At 41.6% G+C, this 21664-nt stretch overlaps 2 protein-coding genes and 1 long non-coding RNA gene across 7 annotated transcripts; 2 read left to right on the forward strand and 1 right to left on the reverse strand.

Moving 5' to 3' along the window:
* Positions 1–247: 247 nt before the first annotated feature.
* LOC144009289 (hemicentin-1-like) lies at positions 248–8635 on the forward strand. 2 transcript variants are annotated; one of them, XM_077508945.1, is made up of 6 exons: positions 249–602; positions 3680–3997; positions 4253–4528; positions 4758–5048; positions 7451–7546; positions 7900–8635. In XM_077508945.1, exons 1-6 carry the CDS (start codon positions 530–532, stop codon positions 7941–7943), a joined length of 1098 nt encoding a protein of 365 aa, XP_077365071.1. In that variant the 5' UTR covers positions 249–529; the 3' UTR covers positions 7944–8635. The 2 variants fall into 2 exon arrangements, with proteins under 2 accessions (XP_077365070.1, XP_077365071.1); XM_077508944.1 differs by having other exon boundaries at positions 248–602; positions 7451–8635.
* LOC144009291 (uncharacterized) lies at positions 5699–19152 on the reverse strand. The gene is made up of 4 exons (XR_013280885.1): positions 18682–19152; positions 16997–17107; positions 16668–16913; positions 5699–5802 (listed from the first exon to the last, which is right to left on the reverse strand). It is a non-coding gene; the product is annotated as an uncharacterized LOC144009291 (long non-coding RNA).
* On the forward strand, positions 12804–21646 carry LOC144009288 (uncharacterized). Of its 4 annotated transcripts, XR_013280884.1 has the most exons (7): positions 12804–13020; positions 14832–15149; positions 15414–15689; positions 16615–16905; positions 17815–18492; positions 18955–19056; positions 19849–19894. XR_013280884.1 is itself a non-coding variant. In XM_077508942.1 (6 exons), exons 1-6 carry the CDS (start codon positions 12879–12881, stop codon positions 19998–20000), a joined length of 1281 nt encoding a protein of 426 aa, XP_077365068.1. In that variant the 5' UTR covers positions 12804–12878; the 3' UTR covers positions 20001–21646. The 4 variants fall into 4 exon arrangements, 2 of the variants coding, with proteins under 2 accessions (XP_077365068.1, XP_077365069.1); XR_013280883.1 differs by having other exon boundaries at positions 17815–19056; positions 19849–19904; XM_077508942.1 differs by lacking the exon at positions 17815–18492 and having other exon boundaries at positions 19849–21646.
* Positions 21647–21664: the final 18 nt, after the last annotated feature.

Below are 21664 nucleotides of genomic sequence, written 5' to 3' on the forward strand. Positions count from 1 at the left end.
CAAAAAGGTAGGTTCACAAAATTCAGACATTTCCGCCAGTGGACTCTCATATTGAAAAAAAGAGCATTCATGTCATCTACTGGTGGTTTTACATTGTAAAGTTGATTGCAAGTTTGAAATTGTCCGCGGCGCAGAATCGGATGCGCCGCCTCCCATCCCCGCAATCGACGAGTATAAACGTCAACGGCAGCCAACGGGTCAAAAGTTGAACATGCGCACGCAAGTAGCTCCTCTTCGTGAATGGACAAATACTGCCGTCAAAATAAAGCCAGAGTGAGTCTCTAAGTACGCAAGTCAACTTGACTTGCATACTTAGTCAACTATTCTTGGGCGGTGATAACACATCATGTGAGAATGCGCGCCTGTGTGTGAGTGTGCAGCGGAGGGGAGGTTGACAAGCACACAAGACAGAAAGGAAGCGTCGAGAGGTTTGGTTTGCTTGAGACCGTCGGTCATGTGCATGGAATGCTGGTGGACCAGTTGGTAAACTTGTGATGATGAGAAAGACCAGAGCAAGACGAAGGTGAAGATGAAGAAGACGAGGGTGTCTCTCGTGGGCTCAGTGGTCCTGTGCACTTTCTTGTGTCGTGTGGTCACTGGAGGTAAGCAAGACCTTGACAAATGTACAATATTTTGTTTGTTTTTTGTGTTCCTTCAAAAGTATTGGGAAGTAACGAAGTACAAATATTTGATTTCTGTTTTGAAGTAGATTTTTTTTTTGTATCTGTGGAAGTATAGTGGTGCCACAACAGAAAAAAAAAGTTAATTTCATTTTATACTTTACTAAATCTCATGTATCACATAACAGTTTAATTCCACTTTAAGGTACCTGTTTGATTTTGTTGCTAACATTAACAAGCCACCAGTTTCTGGTATTTAAAAATTTATCATCTAATCTAAAAAAAACAAACATAAAAATAAGTTTTGTTGTTTTTTTTCGTCAGTGATTCAATGTAGCATTTTTTAAGTTTCATTTTGCTCATGTTGTCAGCTCAATCTGGAGAAGCTTCAGTAATTAACTTTTGTTTTTTTCCCCAAACTGTTGCTTAGACTTTAGTTGCTTTCGTTTGTGCTCGCTGTTGTTCCATTGGGTCATTCCTATAAAGCCATAAAAGTTAACAAGTGATGTGCACATTTTTGAAGGAACAAATCCTTCTTTGTTTCTCTCTGCCGTTACTGTACTATTGGTCGCAAATCATTCCCTCAATAAATAATTTTAACAAATGATTGATGAGTCCGAGATAGATTGCAGCAAGTCTACAGTATGAATTGTAAAATGGTGGACCTTGACAATGTTTGATTTATCCTGTGACTAAGCTGCCATTTTATAAAACATGATAAAACAGTAAAAGAGAAGTAAAGAAATATATTTGTTTCGGTTTATCTGATAGTATCGGGTTGTTGGACGTGTGCCCTTAAGGGGTGTGGCCAAGTGTGTGACTTGTCTGAGTGATACTAATTGAAAAAACAAAAAAAATCTTTTGCACTTCACTTGAGTGTTGTCGTTAAAATCAACCAAGTGGCTGCTCATAGCTTGAAAACTACAAGAACGATTCATGGCCAACATGTACAATATGTAAATAGTACATTATTCATAAGCCACCAGTTTCTGTTATTCAAACAATCATTGTCTAATCTCGAAAAAACATACAAGTAATTATTTTTTGTGTGTTCTTCAGTAATTCAATGTAGCATTTTTTTATGTTTCGTTTTGCTCATGTTGTCAGCTCAATCTGGAGTCAACTGCAGTCTAAGCAACATTGGGGTGCTTTCGTTTTTGCCCGCTATTGTTCCATTGGGTGAATTCATACAGCCGTAAAAGTTAACAAGTAATCTCATTTGGAATCGGGGCCTTTTTGAAGGAACAAATCATTCTGTGTTTTTTTTCCCTCCCGTTAAGGTACTATGGTCGCATTTCAAAATAATTTCCTCAATAACCAATTTTAACAAATGGTTGAAGAGTCTGTGATTGCAGCATGTGTACAGTATGAATTGCAAAATGGTGGACCTTGACATGTTGTGTAAAGCTAACTACTTCGCGGATTTCGTTTATTGCGGGTATTTTTTGGAACCTAACCCCAGCGGAAAATGAGGGAACACTGTACCCTAATTGAGGGTGAAAAAATATATATATTTTTGAACTTCACTTGAGTGTTGCCTTAAACATCGACCAAGTGGCTGCTCATACCTTGAAAACCTGTAAGTTGAGGCACTTGTAAGTCAAGGTGTATTTTATACTCATTAGTGGTATGTAAAAGAATCGCCACCATCATTCAGTTCAGTTGTATTAAACATAGAAGAATATTTTTAGGAATAAAACCTTTGTCTGGTTTTATTATGGCCAACTACATGAATGAATATTAACGTTGATGATGATGGAGGTCCTTGGCGTATTTTTCTGTCACTTGGTGTAAGAAGAAGTTTGAGAACAACTGGTGTGTCGGAAACAGCTGTTGTTGGGCGGCTTCCTTTATGGAGCATCTGTGCGAAGATTATGTTCGCACCCGTGTTGTCTCAATGTATCAATTTACAGACTCAAATCCCAAGGTTGAGCTCAAGCCTTTCCAGCACGTGGCCTCGTCATGCCAGGAATTCTATCTCGTGGAGTTTTGCCTGATTAGATTAGCTGGCAGCTGGGAAGGTTGAATGCTGCCGTTTGTTGGTGGTGGTTGTATTTATTCTTTTGGGGTAATGTTTTACACTTAAGTGCGCTAGCGTAACACCGCCCTCTTGTCCGGATTCTGAAAAGGACATTTTAATATCAGGTCAGATTTATCCGTATGTATCTGCTTGAATCAAAGAAAAAAACAAAAAGTTGACGTGTTCAGCATTCCAGCGCATTGAGCCGTTATACTCGATAACGTCGGCACATTCTCGTGCGTGTACGTGTTCATTTGCTAGTCACTGTGGACTCATTGTGGATTCAATTTGACCTCCCTCACTGTGCAATGTGACTCCACTATCACTTTCAATCTGATTCCCCTGCATTCAATTGGATTTTACTGCCAATTCAATCTGATTTCACTGGGAATTGAATCCGACAAGTTTGGTTTCAATATGATTTCATTCTGCCATTCAATTAAATACAGTCATTCTGGATTCAATCTGACTTCATTGTGGATTCAATCTAATTTAATTCTGATGCCAATGGATTCAATCGGATACAATTTTGAATTCAATCTGATTTAACTGCATTCATTCTAGTACAATGTAATTCTGGATTCAATCTAATTTCACAGTGGTTGACATCAAATTTAACTGTATATTAAATCATCTGTGTTTAATCTGATTCATTTTGGAATCAATCTAATTTATACGTTTTGATTCTGGATTGAATCTGACTTCATTGCGGATTCAATCTAATTTAATTCTGATTCCAATGGATTCAATCAGATAAAATTTTGGTTTCAATTGGATTTAACTCTGCATTTACTCTAATACAATGTAATTCTGGATTCAATCTGATTTCACAGTGGATAACATCAAATTTAACTGTATATTAAATCGTCTTCTGGGTTTAATTTGATTCCCTTTGAAATCAATCTGATTTATATGATTTGATTCTGGATTCAATCTGATTTTACTGTGAATTTAATCGGCTTTCACCGAAGCTGATCTGATTTCCTTCTGGATCAATCCGATTTCAATTGGACCCGTATGTGGTGATATGTTGTTGCAGTCAGAGACGTTTGGTGTCGCTGGAACACAAGCTGCCTTTTAGAGGCCAGCTTCCCCATTGGAGACGACGTGGTCATCCACTGGATCCAGCAGTCAGGAGGAGACGCCAAGGTTCATGCTTTCTACTACAACGCTGACCAGCTCGATAACCAGGAGAAGCGCTTCAAGGACAGAACCTCGCTGTTCAAGGAGAACATCAGCAGAGGGAACGCTTCTCTGCTGCTGAAGGATGTTGTGGTTGGAGATGGAGGGAGGTACAAGTGCTATGTGGGAACCCTTATGGGCACCACGGAATCCTTCATCAACCTCCACGTGGAAGGTGAGTCTGCAAACTGTTTGGTGAAGATAATCCGTCATTCTGGTCATGAGGTAGCAAATCCAGGTCCCGAAAGTAAAAACCCTGCCGCAGTTTGGCTTTAGTCCCAGGTGCTAGCTAGCTCTCATGGTGCTGGTTTACCTGCTTGGAAGCTAGCTAGCTAGCATCAGGGGCTAACGCCAAACAGTGGGAGTGTTTTTACTTTCTGGACCTGGATTTGCCACCTACCTGCTCTTTGTTTTCTCACACTGTCCGCAGCTCCAGTTACGACAATCCACTTCCATCAAGAGGACAAGAAGCAGTTGGTTTGCAGCTCGGACGGAATCTTCCCTGAACCCCAACTGCGCTGGTCCACGGAACCTGTGCTGCCGCACGCCCTCGTCAACACCAGCCAGGTCCAGCAAGACGGGCAGACGCAGCTTTACAACGTCAGCGGCACGCTGGACCTGGCGGGCGAGCCTGATCCTGACGTGGATTACGTCTGTGACGTTAGAGGCTTCAACAGCAGCAGCAGATTCACGTGGAGGAAAACAAGTGAGATGTTCGGATCATTATACCTTAGGGGTGGGCCTGGGTGAGTCATCCATTTTATTGTCATCTTTTGAGAGTTGTTTTTACTAGAATTTAAGTGTATGATAGTATTCGGATCTCAATCTTGTTTATAAAAATGTGCAATAGAAATAAAGTGGATTGGTTTGGATCCCCACCACAAACAATCTTACACTAATTTTAACACACATCCTCTCTCTTGTCCCCTTTGCAGGTGTGAACACCTCCGACACGGACACGACCATCGAATGTGCGCCGGTGACTCACCAACGCAGAGTCACGTGGACGTTCAACCGCAGTCACGACATCGTCAGCAGGCGCGTTGGCCATAAGCTCCACATCGCCGACGATTGGAGGAAGCACGTGAGGGGCGTGTCCGAGGCGGGCGCACTCAGCCTGGAGGAGCTGAACGGTCGCCAGAGCGGAACGTACACATGCATGCTGAGCAACGCCACGCACACTCGCGTTAACCACGTCTTCCTGAGGGTGGTCGGGACGGAGGACGGTGAGATCCTAGTGGGGATACGGAGAGATGAAAATACACAACTAAATTTACAGTAAACGCTTGCCGATTTGTGAATCACTCGTCAACTCCCTTAAAGTGTCACGTCGATTTATCACGATTCATCCTTTGCGAACCAGCAATAGATGAAAAAACGTAAAATGGAGACACCATATTTTCAAAAATGATATTTAAATCAGGGGTGTCAAAATTAGTGTGTTAATTTTGAGTTAATTTAAAGTTCCTTTAACTGCACTAATTTTTTTAACGCACGATTAATGTCTGCCCCTTACCTGGAAAGCCTGTACTGGAGGATTTCCATTTGCAACGCAGAAGAGACATGCATGTCAAAATTTAGCAGTAATAAGAATTTCACAAGTTGCTTCTGTCGGCTCTCGGGTCAGGCCGGAGCCGGAAGGCTGGCCGCAGCGTCACCTGTTCCAACACCTGTTGGCAGGCTGGTGCACCAGGTCCCCTTTTGCGTTGTGAGTTGGAAGAAAATGCGAGTCAGAACAAAGAATAGGCGGGAATCCAAAGTCAAGCTGAACAAAAAGCGGCTTTATTGGCAAAAGCACACTGAGACCATTCAATTTGCGCAAATGGAAGAAATCTGACCATTTCAGGAAATGACCTTTTTTCCGTCATGGTTGTGAACTTTTCAGGATATCACTTGTTCGTTCGCCCTTAAGCGTGAAGGAGCAGTTTTTCAACAGTTGACCACAGTGAACATGTGATTTCTGGTATTTTCAGCTGGCACCTTAAAGTTACAAAATTAAGTAAAATCATTAGTAACATAAATGATTAATTGGTAACAAATACATGATTCCCTTTGTGACAAGTCAGGATACACACTGGCATTTAATTTCCTTAAGCTATTTAAACACAAGTAGCAATCATAAAGTTGTTTAGCATGAAAAGGATTTCACTTGAGCATTTGGCCTAGAATAGGTCAATAGTTCAAGAGACAGCACCAAAAATCAGATCCCACACTTCATGTTAAAGATTAGATAGCTCTCAATATGAAAAGAAAAATGCACTGACCGCTCACCAACGTCTTACAAATGCAATTATGTCATCTAGTGGCAGAAATATGACGGCAACACAAATCAAGATCACAGTTTTGTTTTGTTTTTTACAGTAAAATATTTTAATTTTAACTATATTTTTTTTAAGAATTGTTCTGAAATTACTATCAAATTATTATTATTAAATTATCAATGACTAAAAGATACAGCCTATTTCTATTAGTTTAACATTTTTCCCACTTTTATGTTGAGTATGAAACCTTAGAAAAAAAATGTACTGTACGTTTTATTGTACATTTAGAACAGCTAAAAAAATTGCTATTAATCGTAAGTTAAGTCATGCGATTAATTGTGATTAAAAATTTCAATCGCCTGACACCCCTTGTTTAAATAGTTTATCACTAGCACAGGCTTTAAACCAAATAAATATTTTTAAAACACAGTTTTTGAAAGTATTCCTCCACTCACAGAGAATCACCCACAGTCAAAATCCACGTCTATGTTGGAACAACAACCCGACCATGGCGGGTACGAAACAACGGGCCGAGGAGGAGGAGGGGCCCTCCTGCCCGTCCCAGCGAAGGGCGTAAGGTGTCGACGGGGTCAAGGGAACCCCAGCAGTGGCAGGGGTAGCAGATCCAGGAGATCCGAACCCGGCGTGGGGCCCGGCCAACTCCATCGGCCCAGAAGTGTCCACATGGGCAGGTTTAACCCTGTCAATCGAGACAGTTTCATGCAGGGTGATGTTGCAAGATGAAATTTGAATCATATCGAAGTGTTTTGTGATCATTGTATAGGGTTTAAAATAATTTAGCCAATTATTTAACAAACAACTAGTCTGTGTCTGGGGCGGCACGGTAGTCGAGTGGTTAGCACGTCCGCTTCCCAGTTCTGAGGTCTCCGGTTCGAGTCCAGGCTCGGACCTTCCTGGGTGGAGTTTGCATGTTCTCCCCGTGCCCGCGTGGGTCTTCTCCGGGTACTCCGGTCTCCTCCCACATTCCAAAGACATGCATGGCAGGTTAATTGGGCGCTCCGAATTGTCCCTATAGTGTGCGTGTGAGTGTGGATGGTTGTTCGTCTCTGTTTGCCCTGCCCTGCGATTGGTTGGCAACCAGTCCAGGGTGTCCCCTGCCTACTGCCCAGTGCCAGCTGAGATAGGCGCCAGCAGCCCCCGCGACCCTTGTGAGGAATAAACGGTCAAGAAAATGGATGGATGCTCTGCGTCTATTATTCGCAAATTGTTTATCAAGTGTTGACGTGGTTACTTTGGACTTTGAAAAACTGATTCTGAATCAGCTTCACGTTTTGTTCTCTGGTCAACTTGATTGTTGTTGTGAAATGATGACAAGATAACAAGTCATCTCACATTTTTTGTTGCAGTGCATCCCAACCCGGTCGGCATCACGTTGGGCGTGCTCGGAACGCTCGGATCCGGGGCTGCGGTGGGTGTCGTCTATTACTTGAGGAAGAGCAAAGGTAAAACTTGGTGCTGCACACATGATCGCGTTTCTGAGTCATCACCAGGGAATGGAGTCTTAGAACATCTTAAATGATTTGCTCATTTTCAAGTTAAGAGTGAGTGATAATGAAATCGTTGACGTTAGCATGGTAAAAGCACTCACAAACTCCAAAGTTTTCCACTTTGAGATTTATAAGAAAGGTTTGATTGGCTGTAGTGGCTCAAGACAGTTTGACCTGGAGTGGTGAGATGATAAAATTGATCCAATTTTGAATTTCGTATTGATTCAATGTCAACAGTAGGGGTAGCAACTGTGTTGGTAAAGCATTTGGTGTAAGGTCGCCTGTTTCACTGCCTGTGTCATCATCAGGAAGAAACACACAAAATCAAGAACGCACAAATGAAGTCCTCTGATACTGACGTCAGCACTGAGTCATCCTGTGTAAATGTTTCTACCTGAAGAGCAAAGAAGAAGAACCGATGAGCAGGATGTGACTTTGGATGACATCCAGATCTTGGACTGTGTCGCCAGTCAGTCACAGGACACAGAAAGACCAAGAAGCACTCACACACGTGTCTGAGAGCTGGAACGACATTTTGGGAGAAAAGTGGGCTCACCCCTGGACTGCTCGCAAGTCAGTCAGATCAACAAAGAAGTCTTCACACTTGGGCTTGGACTTGGGCTCCAGGTGAGTTTAAGTCAAACCCAGTTGATGTTTGTAGAGAGAAGTGGGGGCCATTCTAAACGGGACAAGAGAAAGCGTCTTATGCTGCCTCCTGACCAACTTGTGAAAATGGAGCTTATTTTGAAAAGTTCTCTCTGTTACAATTGTTACGACTACAGTACTAGTAATGGCAAAAAAGAAGTTGGGAACGCCAGTCGTTAAGTTTACGTTAGTTAGCTAAGTAGCGAACTAGGTGTCAACAGGTGTCAAAATAAGAGCACTAACAGGAAGTACACTGTTAATCTTTTTGGTTTAACTGCGTTTGGCAAATGTGCCTTGTTAATTCTTCTCCCATTCAATGTACACTTGCCTCTTGATCCCTTTTATGTCTGTTTTCCCATTTAATGTTTTCATACTTTTTCAAATAAACACTGAACGTGATCTTGTCAGCGTGTTCAATTGTAAATGAGATTTTTGAACAAATGCAACATGAGTCTAATCAATTGTACATTAATAACTGTCAAATTGTGTATCAGCATTAAAGCGGGCCAGTTTGACCCTCGAAACTGCAGGGCTGAAAATGAGTCACAGTCCAGCACTGCTGATAACATTTGTTTCCACTTACAGTACATGTATTTAATTGAAGTACATTTTACTGTACTACAATAAAATGCTTTTACAGCTTGATAAGATTTCTCAAAGGTCGAGAAGAATAAAGTTAAATGTAATCATATTACAGTCAGTGACATTTAGTTAAAAAAAATATTATGCATAGGTAGAAAACTGAAATGAAATAGGGGCGCCTCCTACTGGCAGGTTTGTTGAAATACATCTGCAGTCAATTTAAAGGCATATTTTACTTATTTAGCCATTTTTGGCAGTCAAACATTAATATTTTGCCTATAATAAATTTGAGATTTTCATTATTTTTCACATGTACAATTAGTACTTTTAAAAACACATATTGCAACTTGTTGTCGACTGAAAATGACATCACAAGGGCTCAGGTAACCAATCACAGCTCAGTTTGTGAAGGTCACATGACCAAACCTAGAAAACAGTTGAGCTGTGATTGGTTATCTGAGCCCTTGTGATGGCATTTTCCCAGTTGGCCCTTCTCATCCTGCCGACTTGGGTCCTTTGGCACACTATCTAAAGCCAACAGCCTCAAACCTGGGTGTCAAGATGGACAATGACTTTAAACCGGACCGGCAAATTGCCACTGTTGTCAAATCCAGCTTTTTTCATTTTAGGTAGCTGGCTAAGGTAAAAAAAATCTCTTATCTCAGCAGCACTTCGAAACGGTAATCCATACCTTTGTTACATCTCGGCTGGATTACTGTAATGCACTTTACTTTGGAATCAGCCAGTCCTCCCTCAAATGTCTCCAGCTTGTCCAAAATGCTGCTGCTCGTCTCCTTACTGGTGTCCGTAAGAGGGAACACATAACCCCTATCCTTTCCTCTCTTCACTGGCTGCCTGTGAAATTTAGTCCATTTTAAGATTCTTCTGTTTGTTTTCAAATTTCCAAATGGTCTTGCCCCACCTTATCTCGCTGAGCTCTGACACCCCTACGCACCTGCCTGGTGCCTCAGGTCAGCAGACCAGACTCAATTGTAGGTGCCGAGGGCTAAGCGGAGGCTAACCCCGGGTTTTCACTGGATGCGGTTGCGGTGCGGTTGCGGTGCGGTGCGTCTTGACTGCGTGCTCCGGACGGGTCAATTTTTTTGTCAATCCACACCGGCTCCGCACAGCTGCGGTCCGGCAGCACCGTCGCCGCCCACTTCCCAACGTGTCTCGCGGGACCGCGCGCGCGCGATCATGTGGCATTTCACAACGACAAACATACAGAATGTCTGTGCTCTTCTGCTATGAGATTCCATGCAGCATCCTTTTTTTGGTTGTCCTTGTAAAGTATATTAATAACGAGAGTCGGGTCAGTGCGGGTCCACTCTTTATTTCTGTCTTCCCCGTCCGGCTGCCGCTCAGTACGGCAAGCGAGACGGGCACAACAAGCAATCGCGAACATCAAACTCACAATACATTACAGTCCTTATAAAAAGGATGTGCCGTGTCATATATTATTTTGTGGTTTTCCACCTCCAATATAAACCTCTCCTCGTCCATGTTCGCTGGTGTCTAAACCGTGAATGAGCACATGGCCCGGCGACGCCCACGTCACGTTTTGCTGAAAGCTTGCGAAATAGGAGCTGGCGAGTGTTTTATTCTGAAAGGTAACCGGAAATTTATTTTGAAACTGCCTCGGTTTTCCTGTCCCGCTCGATGTGTTTTGTGCTAGCTTGCCATTTGCCGGAGGCCTACCGCTGCGGCGTCCGGCAAAAATAGAAAATAGGTCTATCCTTGCGGAAGGCTTGCGGCACGCCGCAGGCCTTCTGCAGTCGAAACGCAACGCACCCGCAAGCGGTGTAAACTGCACCATTCGAATGAATGGAATCTAATTGCTTGCGTCGCCGGACCGCACCGCAACCGCACCGCAAACGCACCGCAACCGCATCCGGTGAAAACCCGGGGTTAGAGCAGATCGAGCCTTTGCTGTTGCCAGTCCCTCCCTTTGGAACGACCTTCCACTAAATATTAGGCAATCTCCCTCTTTATCTTTTAAAACCCGTCCTAAAACACATCTGTATTCTTTGGCTTCTGGCGCACCATCAGACTTGTTTTTGGTGTTTTGTGGTGTGTATGAAGTTGATGTGTACTCTATTTATTTATCTATGTATTTATTTATTTCTTCACTCGCCTACTTCTTATCAATTTACTGATGTAAAACTTGTAGAGTCACTTCAAAATGTTTTGTTACCGTATTCTTTTCTGCGCAACCGATTTCTGTTTCATGTACAGCACTTTGTATACAGCAATGCCTGTTTTAAAGCGCTTTATAAATAAAGTTTAGCTGAGTTGAGATGTTCTTTTGGCAAAATGTGGAATGTAGGCTGGATGGATGCCTAAGAAGGCTCGGGGGAATGTTTTTTTTTTGTTTTTTTCCTGACGTCCCGCCTGCTTTGACTCCCAAAGCGTAATCATGTTCGGACCTTCAACAACAACAACAACAACAACAACAATCTCTTCGATCCCCCAGTGAGAGAGAAGCACAAATGTCAACATCTGCTTGCGTAAACTGGACCACGGGGCAGAATTCCAATGCAAACGCATCTCCAAGACGACTGCCTTGCAAAACAGACTGGAGGTAAAGGTGATGGGCCAGCTTGAGAATATCTCCAGAACTAAACCCTGTTTGGCACCAGCATGGCATCGTCAAACAGAAGGACGGTCTCCAACATCCGCCCGCAAGGTAATGTCGCCACGGAAACGTGGAAGAGGATTCCAATATGGAAGCTCTGCTGAACTCCGTGAATGATGATTGACACACAAAATATTGACATGCTGTTGGAGGCGGACATTTTCAATAAGGGGTGGGCTCACTTTTGTTGCAAGCTGCTTATACGTCCATGGATGCGTGTTGACTTATTTTGAGGGGATGGTACAAAAATATTGACAAGATTTGAAGGGTGTCGTCACTTTTGTGACGGCTGGTTAAGAGAGAGCACTATTGCGCCGAACCATCTTGCCCCTTCTGGTGGTTTTACATCAGTGGTGGCCAAGTCCGGTCCTCGAGAGCCTCCATCTAGACTGTTTTCCGTGTTTCTCTCCACTAACACACCTGATTCATGATCAGAATCGTTATCAGGCTTCTGCAAAGCTTGCTGATCATTAGATTCAGGTGCGTTGAAGTAGGGAGGCATGGAAAACAGGCTGGATAAGCAGCTCTCGAGGACCGGACTTGCCACCACTGTTTGACATCAATAAAGTTGATTGCAAGATCTCACTCTGCTTCATCTACCCTCCCCTCCTTCCTCTCTTTAGTTTTTCCTCTGGTCTCTTGAGATCTCCTTAATTTGTTGGAATTTAGAGGTTTCTGGGGTTGGCGTAAGGCTCTAGTTTTGGAACCATGTGGATGGCAGGAGGTGTTTGGTTGGTGCTGAATTATTTTACTTTGATTTATCTTTATTTTCTGTGACCTTTCTGGTCTCCTGACCTTCTGAACTTCACGACTCTGGTGAGACTCTGAAGTATCCGGTTAAGGTGAAGGGTAATGGGATTTTTTTTTTATTAGGTTTTAGGTGAATTAATGAGCACATACGCGCACACACACGCACTTACACAAACGCACACATACGCACAAAACTATGAAAAATAATAATAAAAAAACATTTAAAAATTTAAAAAAAGAGAGTGCAATGATGATAAGATGTTGAATCGGTAAGACTGCCGAATGAAGAATTCTGAGTTGATTGCCAGTTTGATATTGCCAGCGGCGCAGAATCGGATGCGCCGCCTCCCATCCTCAAAATCGACGAGTATAAATGTCAACGGCAGCGAACGGGTCAAAAGTTTAACATTTGCATGCAAGTAGCTCCTCTTCATGAATGAACAAATGCTGCTGTAAAAATAAAGCCAGAGTGAGTCTCTAAGTACGCAAATATGTCAACTATTCTTGGGCGGTGATAACACATCATGTGAGAGCGCGCGCATGTGTGTCGGTGTGCAGCGCAGGGGGGGGGGGGGGGGTTCACAAGCACACACACAAGAGAGATGGAACACGGCGTCGAGACTGCTTGAGAGGTTTGTTTCGCTTCAGAACTTGACCCCACCCTTGACGTCAGTCATGTCATGGAATGCTGGTCGACCAGTTGCTAACTCGGCGAGTTTGACAAGTAACAGGATAAAGAGGATGACAACAAGTGGGTCTCTGCCTCTGGTGGGCTCAGTGGTCCTGTGCACCTTCCTGTGCCATGTTGTGACTGGAGGTAAGCAAGACCTTTTGACAAACGTCCGCTTTTTCTGTGCTCCTTCAAAAGTGTTGTGAAGTAACAGAGTACAAATATTTCATTACTGTTCTGAAGTCGTTTTTTTAATTTTATTTTATTTATTTAGTTTTTATTTTTTTGGTATTATGAGATAGATCTCATGTAATATCAAGTAATGACGGTTTAATTCCACTTTAAGGTTACAGTTTGATTTTGTCGGCTACAAGAACGATTCATGGCCAACATGTACAATATGTAAATAGTACATTATTCATAAGCCACCAGTTTCTGGTATTCAAACAATCATTGTCTAATCTCGAAAAAACATACAAATAATTATTTTGTGTGTGTTCTTCAGTAATTCAATGTAGCATTTTTTTATGTTTCGTTTTGCTCATGTTGTCAGCTCAATCTGGAGTCAACTGCAGTCTAAGCAACATTGGGGTGCTTTCGTTTTTGCCCGCTATTGTTCCATTGGGTGAATTCATACAGCCGTAAAAGTTAACAAGTAATCTCATTTGGAATCGGGGCCTTTTTGAAGGAACAAATCATTCTGTGTTTTTTTCCCTCCCGTTAAGGTACTATGGTCGCATTTCAAAATAATTTCCTCAATAACCAATTTTAACAAATGGTTGAAGAATCTGTGATTGCAGCATGTGTACAGTATGAATTGCAAAATGGTGGACCTTGACATGTTGTGTAAAGCTAACTACTTCGCGGATTTCGTCTATTGCGGGTATTTTTTGGAACCTAACCCCAGCGGAAAATGAGGGAACACTGTACCCTAATTGAGGGTGAAAAAATATATATATTTTTGAACTTCACTTGAGTGTTGCCTTAAACATCGACCAAGTGGCTGCTCATACCTTGAAAACCTGTAAGTTGAGGCACTTGTAAGTCAAGGTGTATTTTATACTCATTAGTGGTATGTAAAAGAATCGCCACCATCATTCAGTTCAGTTGTATTAAACATAGAATAATATTTTTAGGAATAAAACCTTTGTCTGGTTTTATTATGGCCAACTACATGAATGAATTTTAACGTTGATGATGATGGAGGTACTTGGCGTATTTTTCTGTCACTTGGTGTAAGAAGAAGTTTGAGAACAACTGGTGTGTCGGAAACAGCTGTTGTTGGGCGGCTTCCTTGATGGAGCATCTGTGCGAAGATTATGTTCGCACCCGTGTTGTCTCAATGTATCAATTTACAGACACAAATCCCAAGGTTGAGCTCAAGCCTTTTCAGCACGCGGCCGGGGTAATGTTTTACACTTAAGTGCGCTAGCGTAACACTGCCCTCTTGTCCGGATCGATTTTGAAAAGGACATTTTAATATCAGGTCAGATTTATCCGTATGTATCTGCTTGAATAAAAGAAAAAAACAAAAAGTTGACGTGTTCAGCATTCCAGCGCATTGAGCCGTTATACTCGATAACGGCACATTCTCGTACATGTGTGTGTTCATTTGCTCTTCACTGTGGAGTCAATGTGGATTCAATTTGACTTCCCTCACTGTGCAATGTAACTCCACTACCCCTTTCAATCTGATTTAACTCTGCATTTACTCTAATACAATGTAATTCTGGATTCAATCTGATTTCACAGTGGATAACATCAAATTTAACTGTATATTAAATCGTCTTCTGGGTTTAATTTGATTCCTTTTGAAATCAATCTGATTTATATGATTTGATTCTGGATTCAATCTGATTTTACTGTGAATTTAATCGGCTTTCACCGAAGCTGATCTGATTTCCTTCTGGATCAATCCGATTTCAATTGGACCCGTATGTGGTGATATGTTGTTGCAGTCAGAGACGTTTGGTGTCGCTGGAACACAAGCTGCCTTTTAGAGGCCAGCTTCCCCATTGGAGACGACGTGGTCATCCACTGGATCCAGCAGTCAAGAGGAGACGCCCAGGTTCATGCTTTCTACTACAACGCTGACCAGCTCAATAACCAGGAGAAGCGCTTCAAGGACAGAACCTCGCTGTTCAAGGAGAACATCAGCAAAGGGAACGCTTCTCTGCTGCTGAAGGATGTTGTGGTTGGAGATGGGGGGAGGTACAAGTGCTACGTGGGAACCCTTACAGACACCACGGAATCTTTCATCAACCTCCATGTGGAAGGTGAGTCTCCAAAGTGTCTGGTCATCCTGGTCATAAACTTAGAGGTGGCAAATCCACATACAGAAAGTAAGAACCCTCCCGCAGTTTGGCATGAGCCCCAGGTGCTAGCTAGCTAGCTCCCTAGCTAGCTCCCATGGTGCTCATTTACCTGCTAGGGAGCAGCTAGCTAGCATCATGGGCAAAGGCCAAACTGTGGCAGGTTTTTTTACCTTCTGGACCTGGATTTACCACCTACCAATTTGTTTTCTCATGGTATGTCCACAGCTCCAGTTACTACAATCCACTTCCATCAAGAGGATAAGCAACAGTTGGTGTGCAGCTCGGACAGAATCTTCCCTGAACCCCAACTGCACTGGTCCACGGAACCCGTGCTGCCGCACGCACTCGTCAACACCAGCCAGGTCCAGCAAGACGTGCAGACGCAGCTTTACAACGTCAGCGGCACGCTGGACCTGGCGGGTGAGCCCGATCTTGACGTGGACTACGTCTGTGACGTCAGAGGTGTCAACAGCAGCAGCAGATTCACGTGGAGGAAAACAAGTGAGATGTTCGGATCATTATACCTTAGGATGGTATTAGGTGGAGTCATCCATTTTATTGTCATCTTTTGAGAAAAGCGGACATTTTGAGCAAACACTTCCACATTCTCTACCATTTGCAAAAATGCATTTATCATATTTGTAATCAATTATTTGGAAATTGAGTTAGATGCACGGTAAAAAATAATAATAAAATAAACTGGTATAAAGTTTTGTTTTGTTTTCGTATCAGGCGAAACAAAGTAGGCCTACATTGCAGAAGGGGAAATTAGCTAAACTTGTTTGGAATAATCAGAATTGTCACTTGATTTGTTAACTCATTGACTCGCAGGCATTTTGACTGAAGTAACCCACTTCGCTCCCCGGCTGTTTTACTGGATTTTGACTGATTTTGCAAGGCCCACAGAAGATTATGTTCTATTGCTATAAAAACATGGAAGCTACCAAAAGAAAGATTAAAGACTCTTCTTTCATCAGGAAAAAAAAAAAAAGATATTTCTATCTGTTTCCGTTTCGCAGCAATTAGCATTAGAATATAACAAGATGTGGAAAAAATGTAAAAAGAGAGATTTCATTTGGCGACCATATTGCCCATCCCCTACACACATACATACATATACACACATATATATATATATATATATATATATATATATATATATATATATATATATATGTATATAATTTGTTTTTAATTTTTTTATGTATTTCTTCATTTTACTTATTGTATTTTGTTATTTTATTGACTGTTTTTTATTTTTATAAATGGTTTTACTAGAATGTAAGTGTATGAATGTAAGTGTGCACTTTGGAAACTCTTGTTTATAAAAATGTGCGATAGAAATAAATTGGATTGGTTTGGATCCCCACCACAAACAATCTTACACCAATTTCAACACACATCCTCTCTCATGTCCCCTTTGCAGGTGTGAACACCTCCGACACGGACACGACCATCGAATGTGCGCCGGTGACTCACCAACGCAGAGTCGCATGGACGTTCAACCGCAGTCACGACATCGTCAGCAGGCGCGTCGGCCATAAGCTCCACATCGCCGACGATTGGAGGAAGCACGTGAGGGGCTTGTCCGAGGCGGGCGGCCTCAAACTGCAGGAGCTGAGCGGTCACCAGAGCGGAACGTACACGTGCACGCTGAGCAACACCACGCACACGCGCGTTAACCACGTCTTCCTGAGGGTGGTCGGCACGGAGGATGGTGAGATCCTCGTGGGGATACGGAGAGATGAAAATACACAACTAAACTTACAGTAAACGCTTGCCGATTTGTGAATCACTCATCAACTCACCTTAAAGTGTCACGTCGATTTATCACGATTCATTGTTTGCGACCTGGCAATGTGTTTTTACCGTTTGTCGTAAAAAAAAAATATTGCGAGGGATGCAATCCAGACCCAAACCTGCAATAGATGAAAAAATGTACAGAATTTCACAAGTTACTTCATGATAAAGATCAGATAGCTCTTAATATGAAAAGAAAAATGCACTGAGCGCTCACCAAAGTCTTACAATTGCAATTATGCCATCTAGTGGCAGAGAAGTGACCTCAGCACAAATCAAGATCATCATTTTTTTTTACAGTAAATATTTTTTATTTTCTAGTGCTGTCAAAGTTAGCGTCAACCAATTAATTAATCACAAAAAATATTGCATTAATCATGTATTAATGCAGATTTATCACAATTTTGACCGCAGATGATCCTTAAACTGACAGCGAATGGCGTTAAACACAACTACACGCATTCAAGAAAAGCATTTAATAAATGTTTGCGTATAACATTCAGAATATATTAGTTCATGTCAAACTATTAGGGTCATTTTTTTCCATTTTAAATTATGCCAAATAATTAACTGATTATAAAAACATTTTGAAGACGTCCTCATAACATTATCCATCCATTTTCTTGACCGCTTATTCCTCACAAGGGTCGCGGGGGCTGCTGGCGCCTTTCTCAGCTGGCTCAGGGCAGTAGGCGGGGGACACCCTCGACTGGTTGCCAACCAATCGCAGGGCACATAGAGATGAACAACCATCCACACTCACACGCACACCTAGGGACAATTCGGAGCGCCCAATTAACCTGCCATGCATGTCTTTGGAATGTAGGAGGAGACCGGAGTACTCGGAGAAGACCCACGCGGGCACGGGGAGAACATGCAAACTCCACCCAGGAAGGTCCGAGCCTGGACTCGAACCGGAGACCTAAGAACTGGGAAGCGGACGTGCTAACCACTCGACTACCGTGCCGCCCCTCAGAACATTAAATGTTGAAAAATTAACACACATCAGGTGCTCTTTACATTTAGTGGGCAAAAAAAATTGGAATAAAAAAAAAAGCCTTTTTAATTAAGCGTTTAATTGTGATTAATCAAAATTCTAAGATGTGATTAATCTGGTTAAAAAATTTAATTGCTTGACAGCTCTAATTTAACTAATTTTTCGGAATTGTTATGAAATTACTGTATCAATGACTAAAAGATGCAGCCAGATTTCTATTAGTTTAACACTTTTATTCTCCCTTTTATTTCAACAGGTGTATGAAAATATTACTTATAAGTATGAAAACGATTACTGTACATTTTATTGTACATTTAGAACAGCTAAAAAAAAAATTGCGATTAATCGTGAGTGAAGTCATGCGATTAAAAACTTTAATCGCCTGACACCCCTAGTTTAAAAAGTTTATCACAAGCACAGGGTTTAAACAAAATAAATCTTAAAAAAAAAAATCTGTTGTCAGCCACAGTCACAGATACGTCAGGTGCCGCCCGAGAAAGCAGGATGGTAAACCTCTCAACACATTTCTTCTTTATTATCATTTATTTCAATTGAGGACGTATATCAATCTATCGCAGCAGATGATGATTGCTTGCACCAACCCAACAATCAGTTCTGAGGCTAACAATGAGCTAGCTAAACAAAACAGGCTACCTAGCCACACAAGTGAAAATATAATGAAAATTTAAGTCTTACCGCATGATGTCCAAACTTTTAACTTGGTGCTGTGGGACAGTACGCGTGTTCTTGACTGTGTTTTGACGAAAAGTTGAGAAGTTATTGAAAAAAAAAACGACTAAAGTCTGCGTCTGTTACTCGCAAATTGTTTATCAAGTGCTGACGCGGTGGCTTTGGACTTTGAAAAACTGATCCTGAATCAGCTTCATGTTTTGTTCTTTGGTCAACTTGATTGTTGTTGCGAAATGATGACATGATGACTAATAAGTCCTCTCGCATCTTCTGTTGCAGCGCATCCCAACACGGTCGGCATCACGTTGGGCGTGCTTGTCGTTGTCGGAATTCTCGGATGCGGGGCTGTGGTGGGCGTCGTCTATTGCTTGAGGAGCGAAGGTAAAACTTGGTGCTGCACACATGATCGCGTTTCTGAGTCATAACCAAGGAACGAGTCTTAGAACATCTTAAATGATTTCCTCATTATCAAGTTAAGAGTGAGTGATAATGAAAACGTTGACGTTAGCATGGTAAAAGCACTCACAAACTCCAAAGTTTCCCACTTTGAGATTTATAAGAAAGGTTTGATTGGCTGTACTTGTTATGGTTTGGGTATTGGTTTTTGCTACTTTTGTTGGGTTTTTGAGTTTGTCATGTTTGTTTCGGCTTTCTGGTTTGTTTCCCCTAGTCTCGTTATTGTTAACCTTGTCCACCTGCCTGTGTCTTCCCTTCCGAGTGTATCTACCAATCAGCTTCCCTTGCCACTTGTGTCTTGCCCCGCTGTGTCTAGTCATTGTCAATTAGTCTGTGTGTATTTAGTCACCTGTTTTCCGTTCACTTCTTGTTGGTTCATTGTTGCTGTCGTTGTCTTCTACCTATCATGTTGCCGGTTTTTGTCCTCATTCTTGCCCTGTTTCCCGTGCCTCTGAGTCCTGCCTTTTGTGTTACCGTTGGTAATTTTATTCCCTGCTTTGTTTTTTGTACTTTGTATCTTATGTTGCACTTTGTTTTGAGTTAAATTAAAACTTATTTAAGAACACCCCTGCCACGCCTTGTTTGCCTCCCTGCACTTGGATCCACCATCTCCACCACACCGAACTTGACAGTAGTGGCTCAAGACAGTTTGGCCTGGGGTGGTGAGATGATTAAATTGATCTAATTTTGAAGTTTGTATTGATTCAATGTCAACAGGTAGGGGTGGCAACTGTGTTGGTCAAGCATCATCAGGAAGAAGAAATGGAAGAAAAAAAAATCAAGCGCACATATATAAAGACGCAGTACAGGGAAATCCTCTGATGCAAAGAAATGGAAGAAACGCACAAAATCAAGAGCCTACAAATTAGATGGAGAACATGGAACTCCGCTGAGGAAATGTTTCTACCTGAAGAGCAAGAAGAAAAAAGCAGGATGTGACTTTGGACGACATCCAGATCTTGGACTGGTCGCCAGTCAGTCACAGGGCACAGAAAGACCAACAAGCATTCACACACGTGTATGAGAGCTGGAGTGACATTTTGGGAGACAAGTGGGCTCAGTCCTGGACTGGTCGCAAGTCAGTCAGACAAACAAAGGAGCGTTCACTCGATGGACTCGGGGTCCAAGGTGAGCTGAAGTCGAACCCAGTTGACGTTTGAAGAGACGAATTGGGTCCATTCAAAATGGTAAAAGAGAAAGCGTCGCATGCTGCCTCCTTACCAACATGTGAAAATGGAGCTGTGCGGCCTGCTGCCTCCTTTGTTGCTTTAGAAAAAAAAAAAACTGAGTTTGGATGACGCACCTGATGATCGTTGTACAAATGTGATAACTTTTCTACGGAAGCGTATTGCATTCACTTGAGGAAAAAAACAACCCTATTTTTCCTGAGCTTTTTAAAAAAAAAAAAAAATTCTATTAATTTTGTTCTGCTTTTTTCAGGGGAATTTTTTTCTGTTTTACTGAATATTTTTTAAAATCAGGGGAAAAATATTTAGAAAAACAGGAGAAAAAAATAGATTAAAAAAAAAAAATCCAAAAAAAGAGCACCAACTTCTGTTTTTCGGAGCATTTTTTCTTTTAACCTCTGAACTCCAAATGACTTGTTGCAGACCACTGACCTGTATAGCCTGACTGCATAGCCGGTAGCCCATATACACTGTACGTATACCGTATAGTTTATACAGTAGTCGGCTAGCGAGGTGGGAGTAACAAGATGGCCACCCCATGACTTCACCAGGTTGCACTGGCGTGTATCCAGTCATATAAACAAGTCACTTGGAGTTCAGAGGTAAAAAAAAAAAAAAAAAAAAAAAAAAAAAAAAAAATTTACTCTGAAAAAACAAAAGTTGGTGCTCTGTTTCGGGTAATTTTTTGTTCTGTTTGGAGTAATTTTTTTGTTTTTTGCAATGTTTTTCCCCTTGCTTTTGAGTAATTTTTTTTCTCCTGTTTTTCCTGAATATTTTTTTCCCTGATTTTCAGAATATTTTATGACAGAAAAAAAATATTAAGAAAAACAGAAAAATACTAAAAAAAAAAAAAAAAAAAAAAGCTCTCCCCAAAAATTAATTAGAAAAACAGGAGTTGTGGGGTTTTTTTTTTCTTCAAGTGAATGCAACACACTTCCGTACATTTCCAACACTGGCTATAATATATACCACACAGTTGAAAGATTAAAAAAACAACTTACTGTACTTTGTGTTTATTACCTGAGACTTAAATAAGAAATTGTATTTTGAAAAGTTTTGTTACTACTACTAGTAACAAAAAGAAGTTGGCAACGCCGGTAGCTAGTTTACATCAGTTAGCTAAGTAGTGCACCAGAAGTGGTGTCAATAGGTTTCAAAATAAGAGCACAAACTGGAAGTACAGTGTTAATCTTGCTGGTTTAACTGTGTTTGGCAAATGTGCCTTGTTAATTATTCGCCCATTCAATCTACACTTGCTTCTTGATCCCTTTTTGTCTGTTTGCCCATTTCATTTTTTTCATACTTGTTCAAATAAACACTGAACATGATCTTGTAAGCGTGTTCAA

The sequence above is a fragment of the Festucalex cinctus genome, chromosome 20 (assembly GCF_051991245.1).
Source record: "Festucalex cinctus isolate MCC-2025b chromosome 20, RoL_Fcin_1.0, whole genome shotgun sequence".
NCBI lineage: Eukaryota > Metazoa > Chordata > Actinopteri > Syngnathiformes > Syngnathidae > Festucalex > Festucalex cinctus.

Excerpts from the sequence above, each read along its gene's own strand:
- LOC144009289 (XM_077508944.1), top strand. The coding sequence starts at position 530 with ATGAAGAAGACGAGGGTGTCTCTCGTGGGCTCAGTGGTCCTGTGCACT. Across the intron at positions 603-3,679 it reads GTGTCGTGTGGTCACTGGAG|TCAGAGACGTTTGGTGTCGC; the intron begins GTAAGCAAGACC and ends ATGTTGTTGCAG. Across the intron at positions 5,049-7,450 it reads GGTGGTCGGGACGGAGGACG|TGCATCCCAACCCGGTCGGC; the intron begins GTGAGATCCTAG and ends TTTTTGTTGCAG.
- LOC144009288 (XM_077508942.1), top strand. The coding sequence starts at position 12,879 with ATGTCATGGAATGCTGGTCGACCAGTTGCTAACTCGGCGAGTTTGACA. Across the intron at positions 13,021-14,831 it reads GTGCCATGTTGTGACTGGAG|TCAGAGACGTTTGGTGTCGC; the intron begins GTAAGCAAGACC and ends ATGTTGTTGCAG. Across the intron at positions 15,690-16,614 it reads ATTCACGTGGAGGAAAACAA|GTGTGAACACCTCCGACACG; the intron begins GTGAGATGTTCG and ends TCCCCTTTGCAG.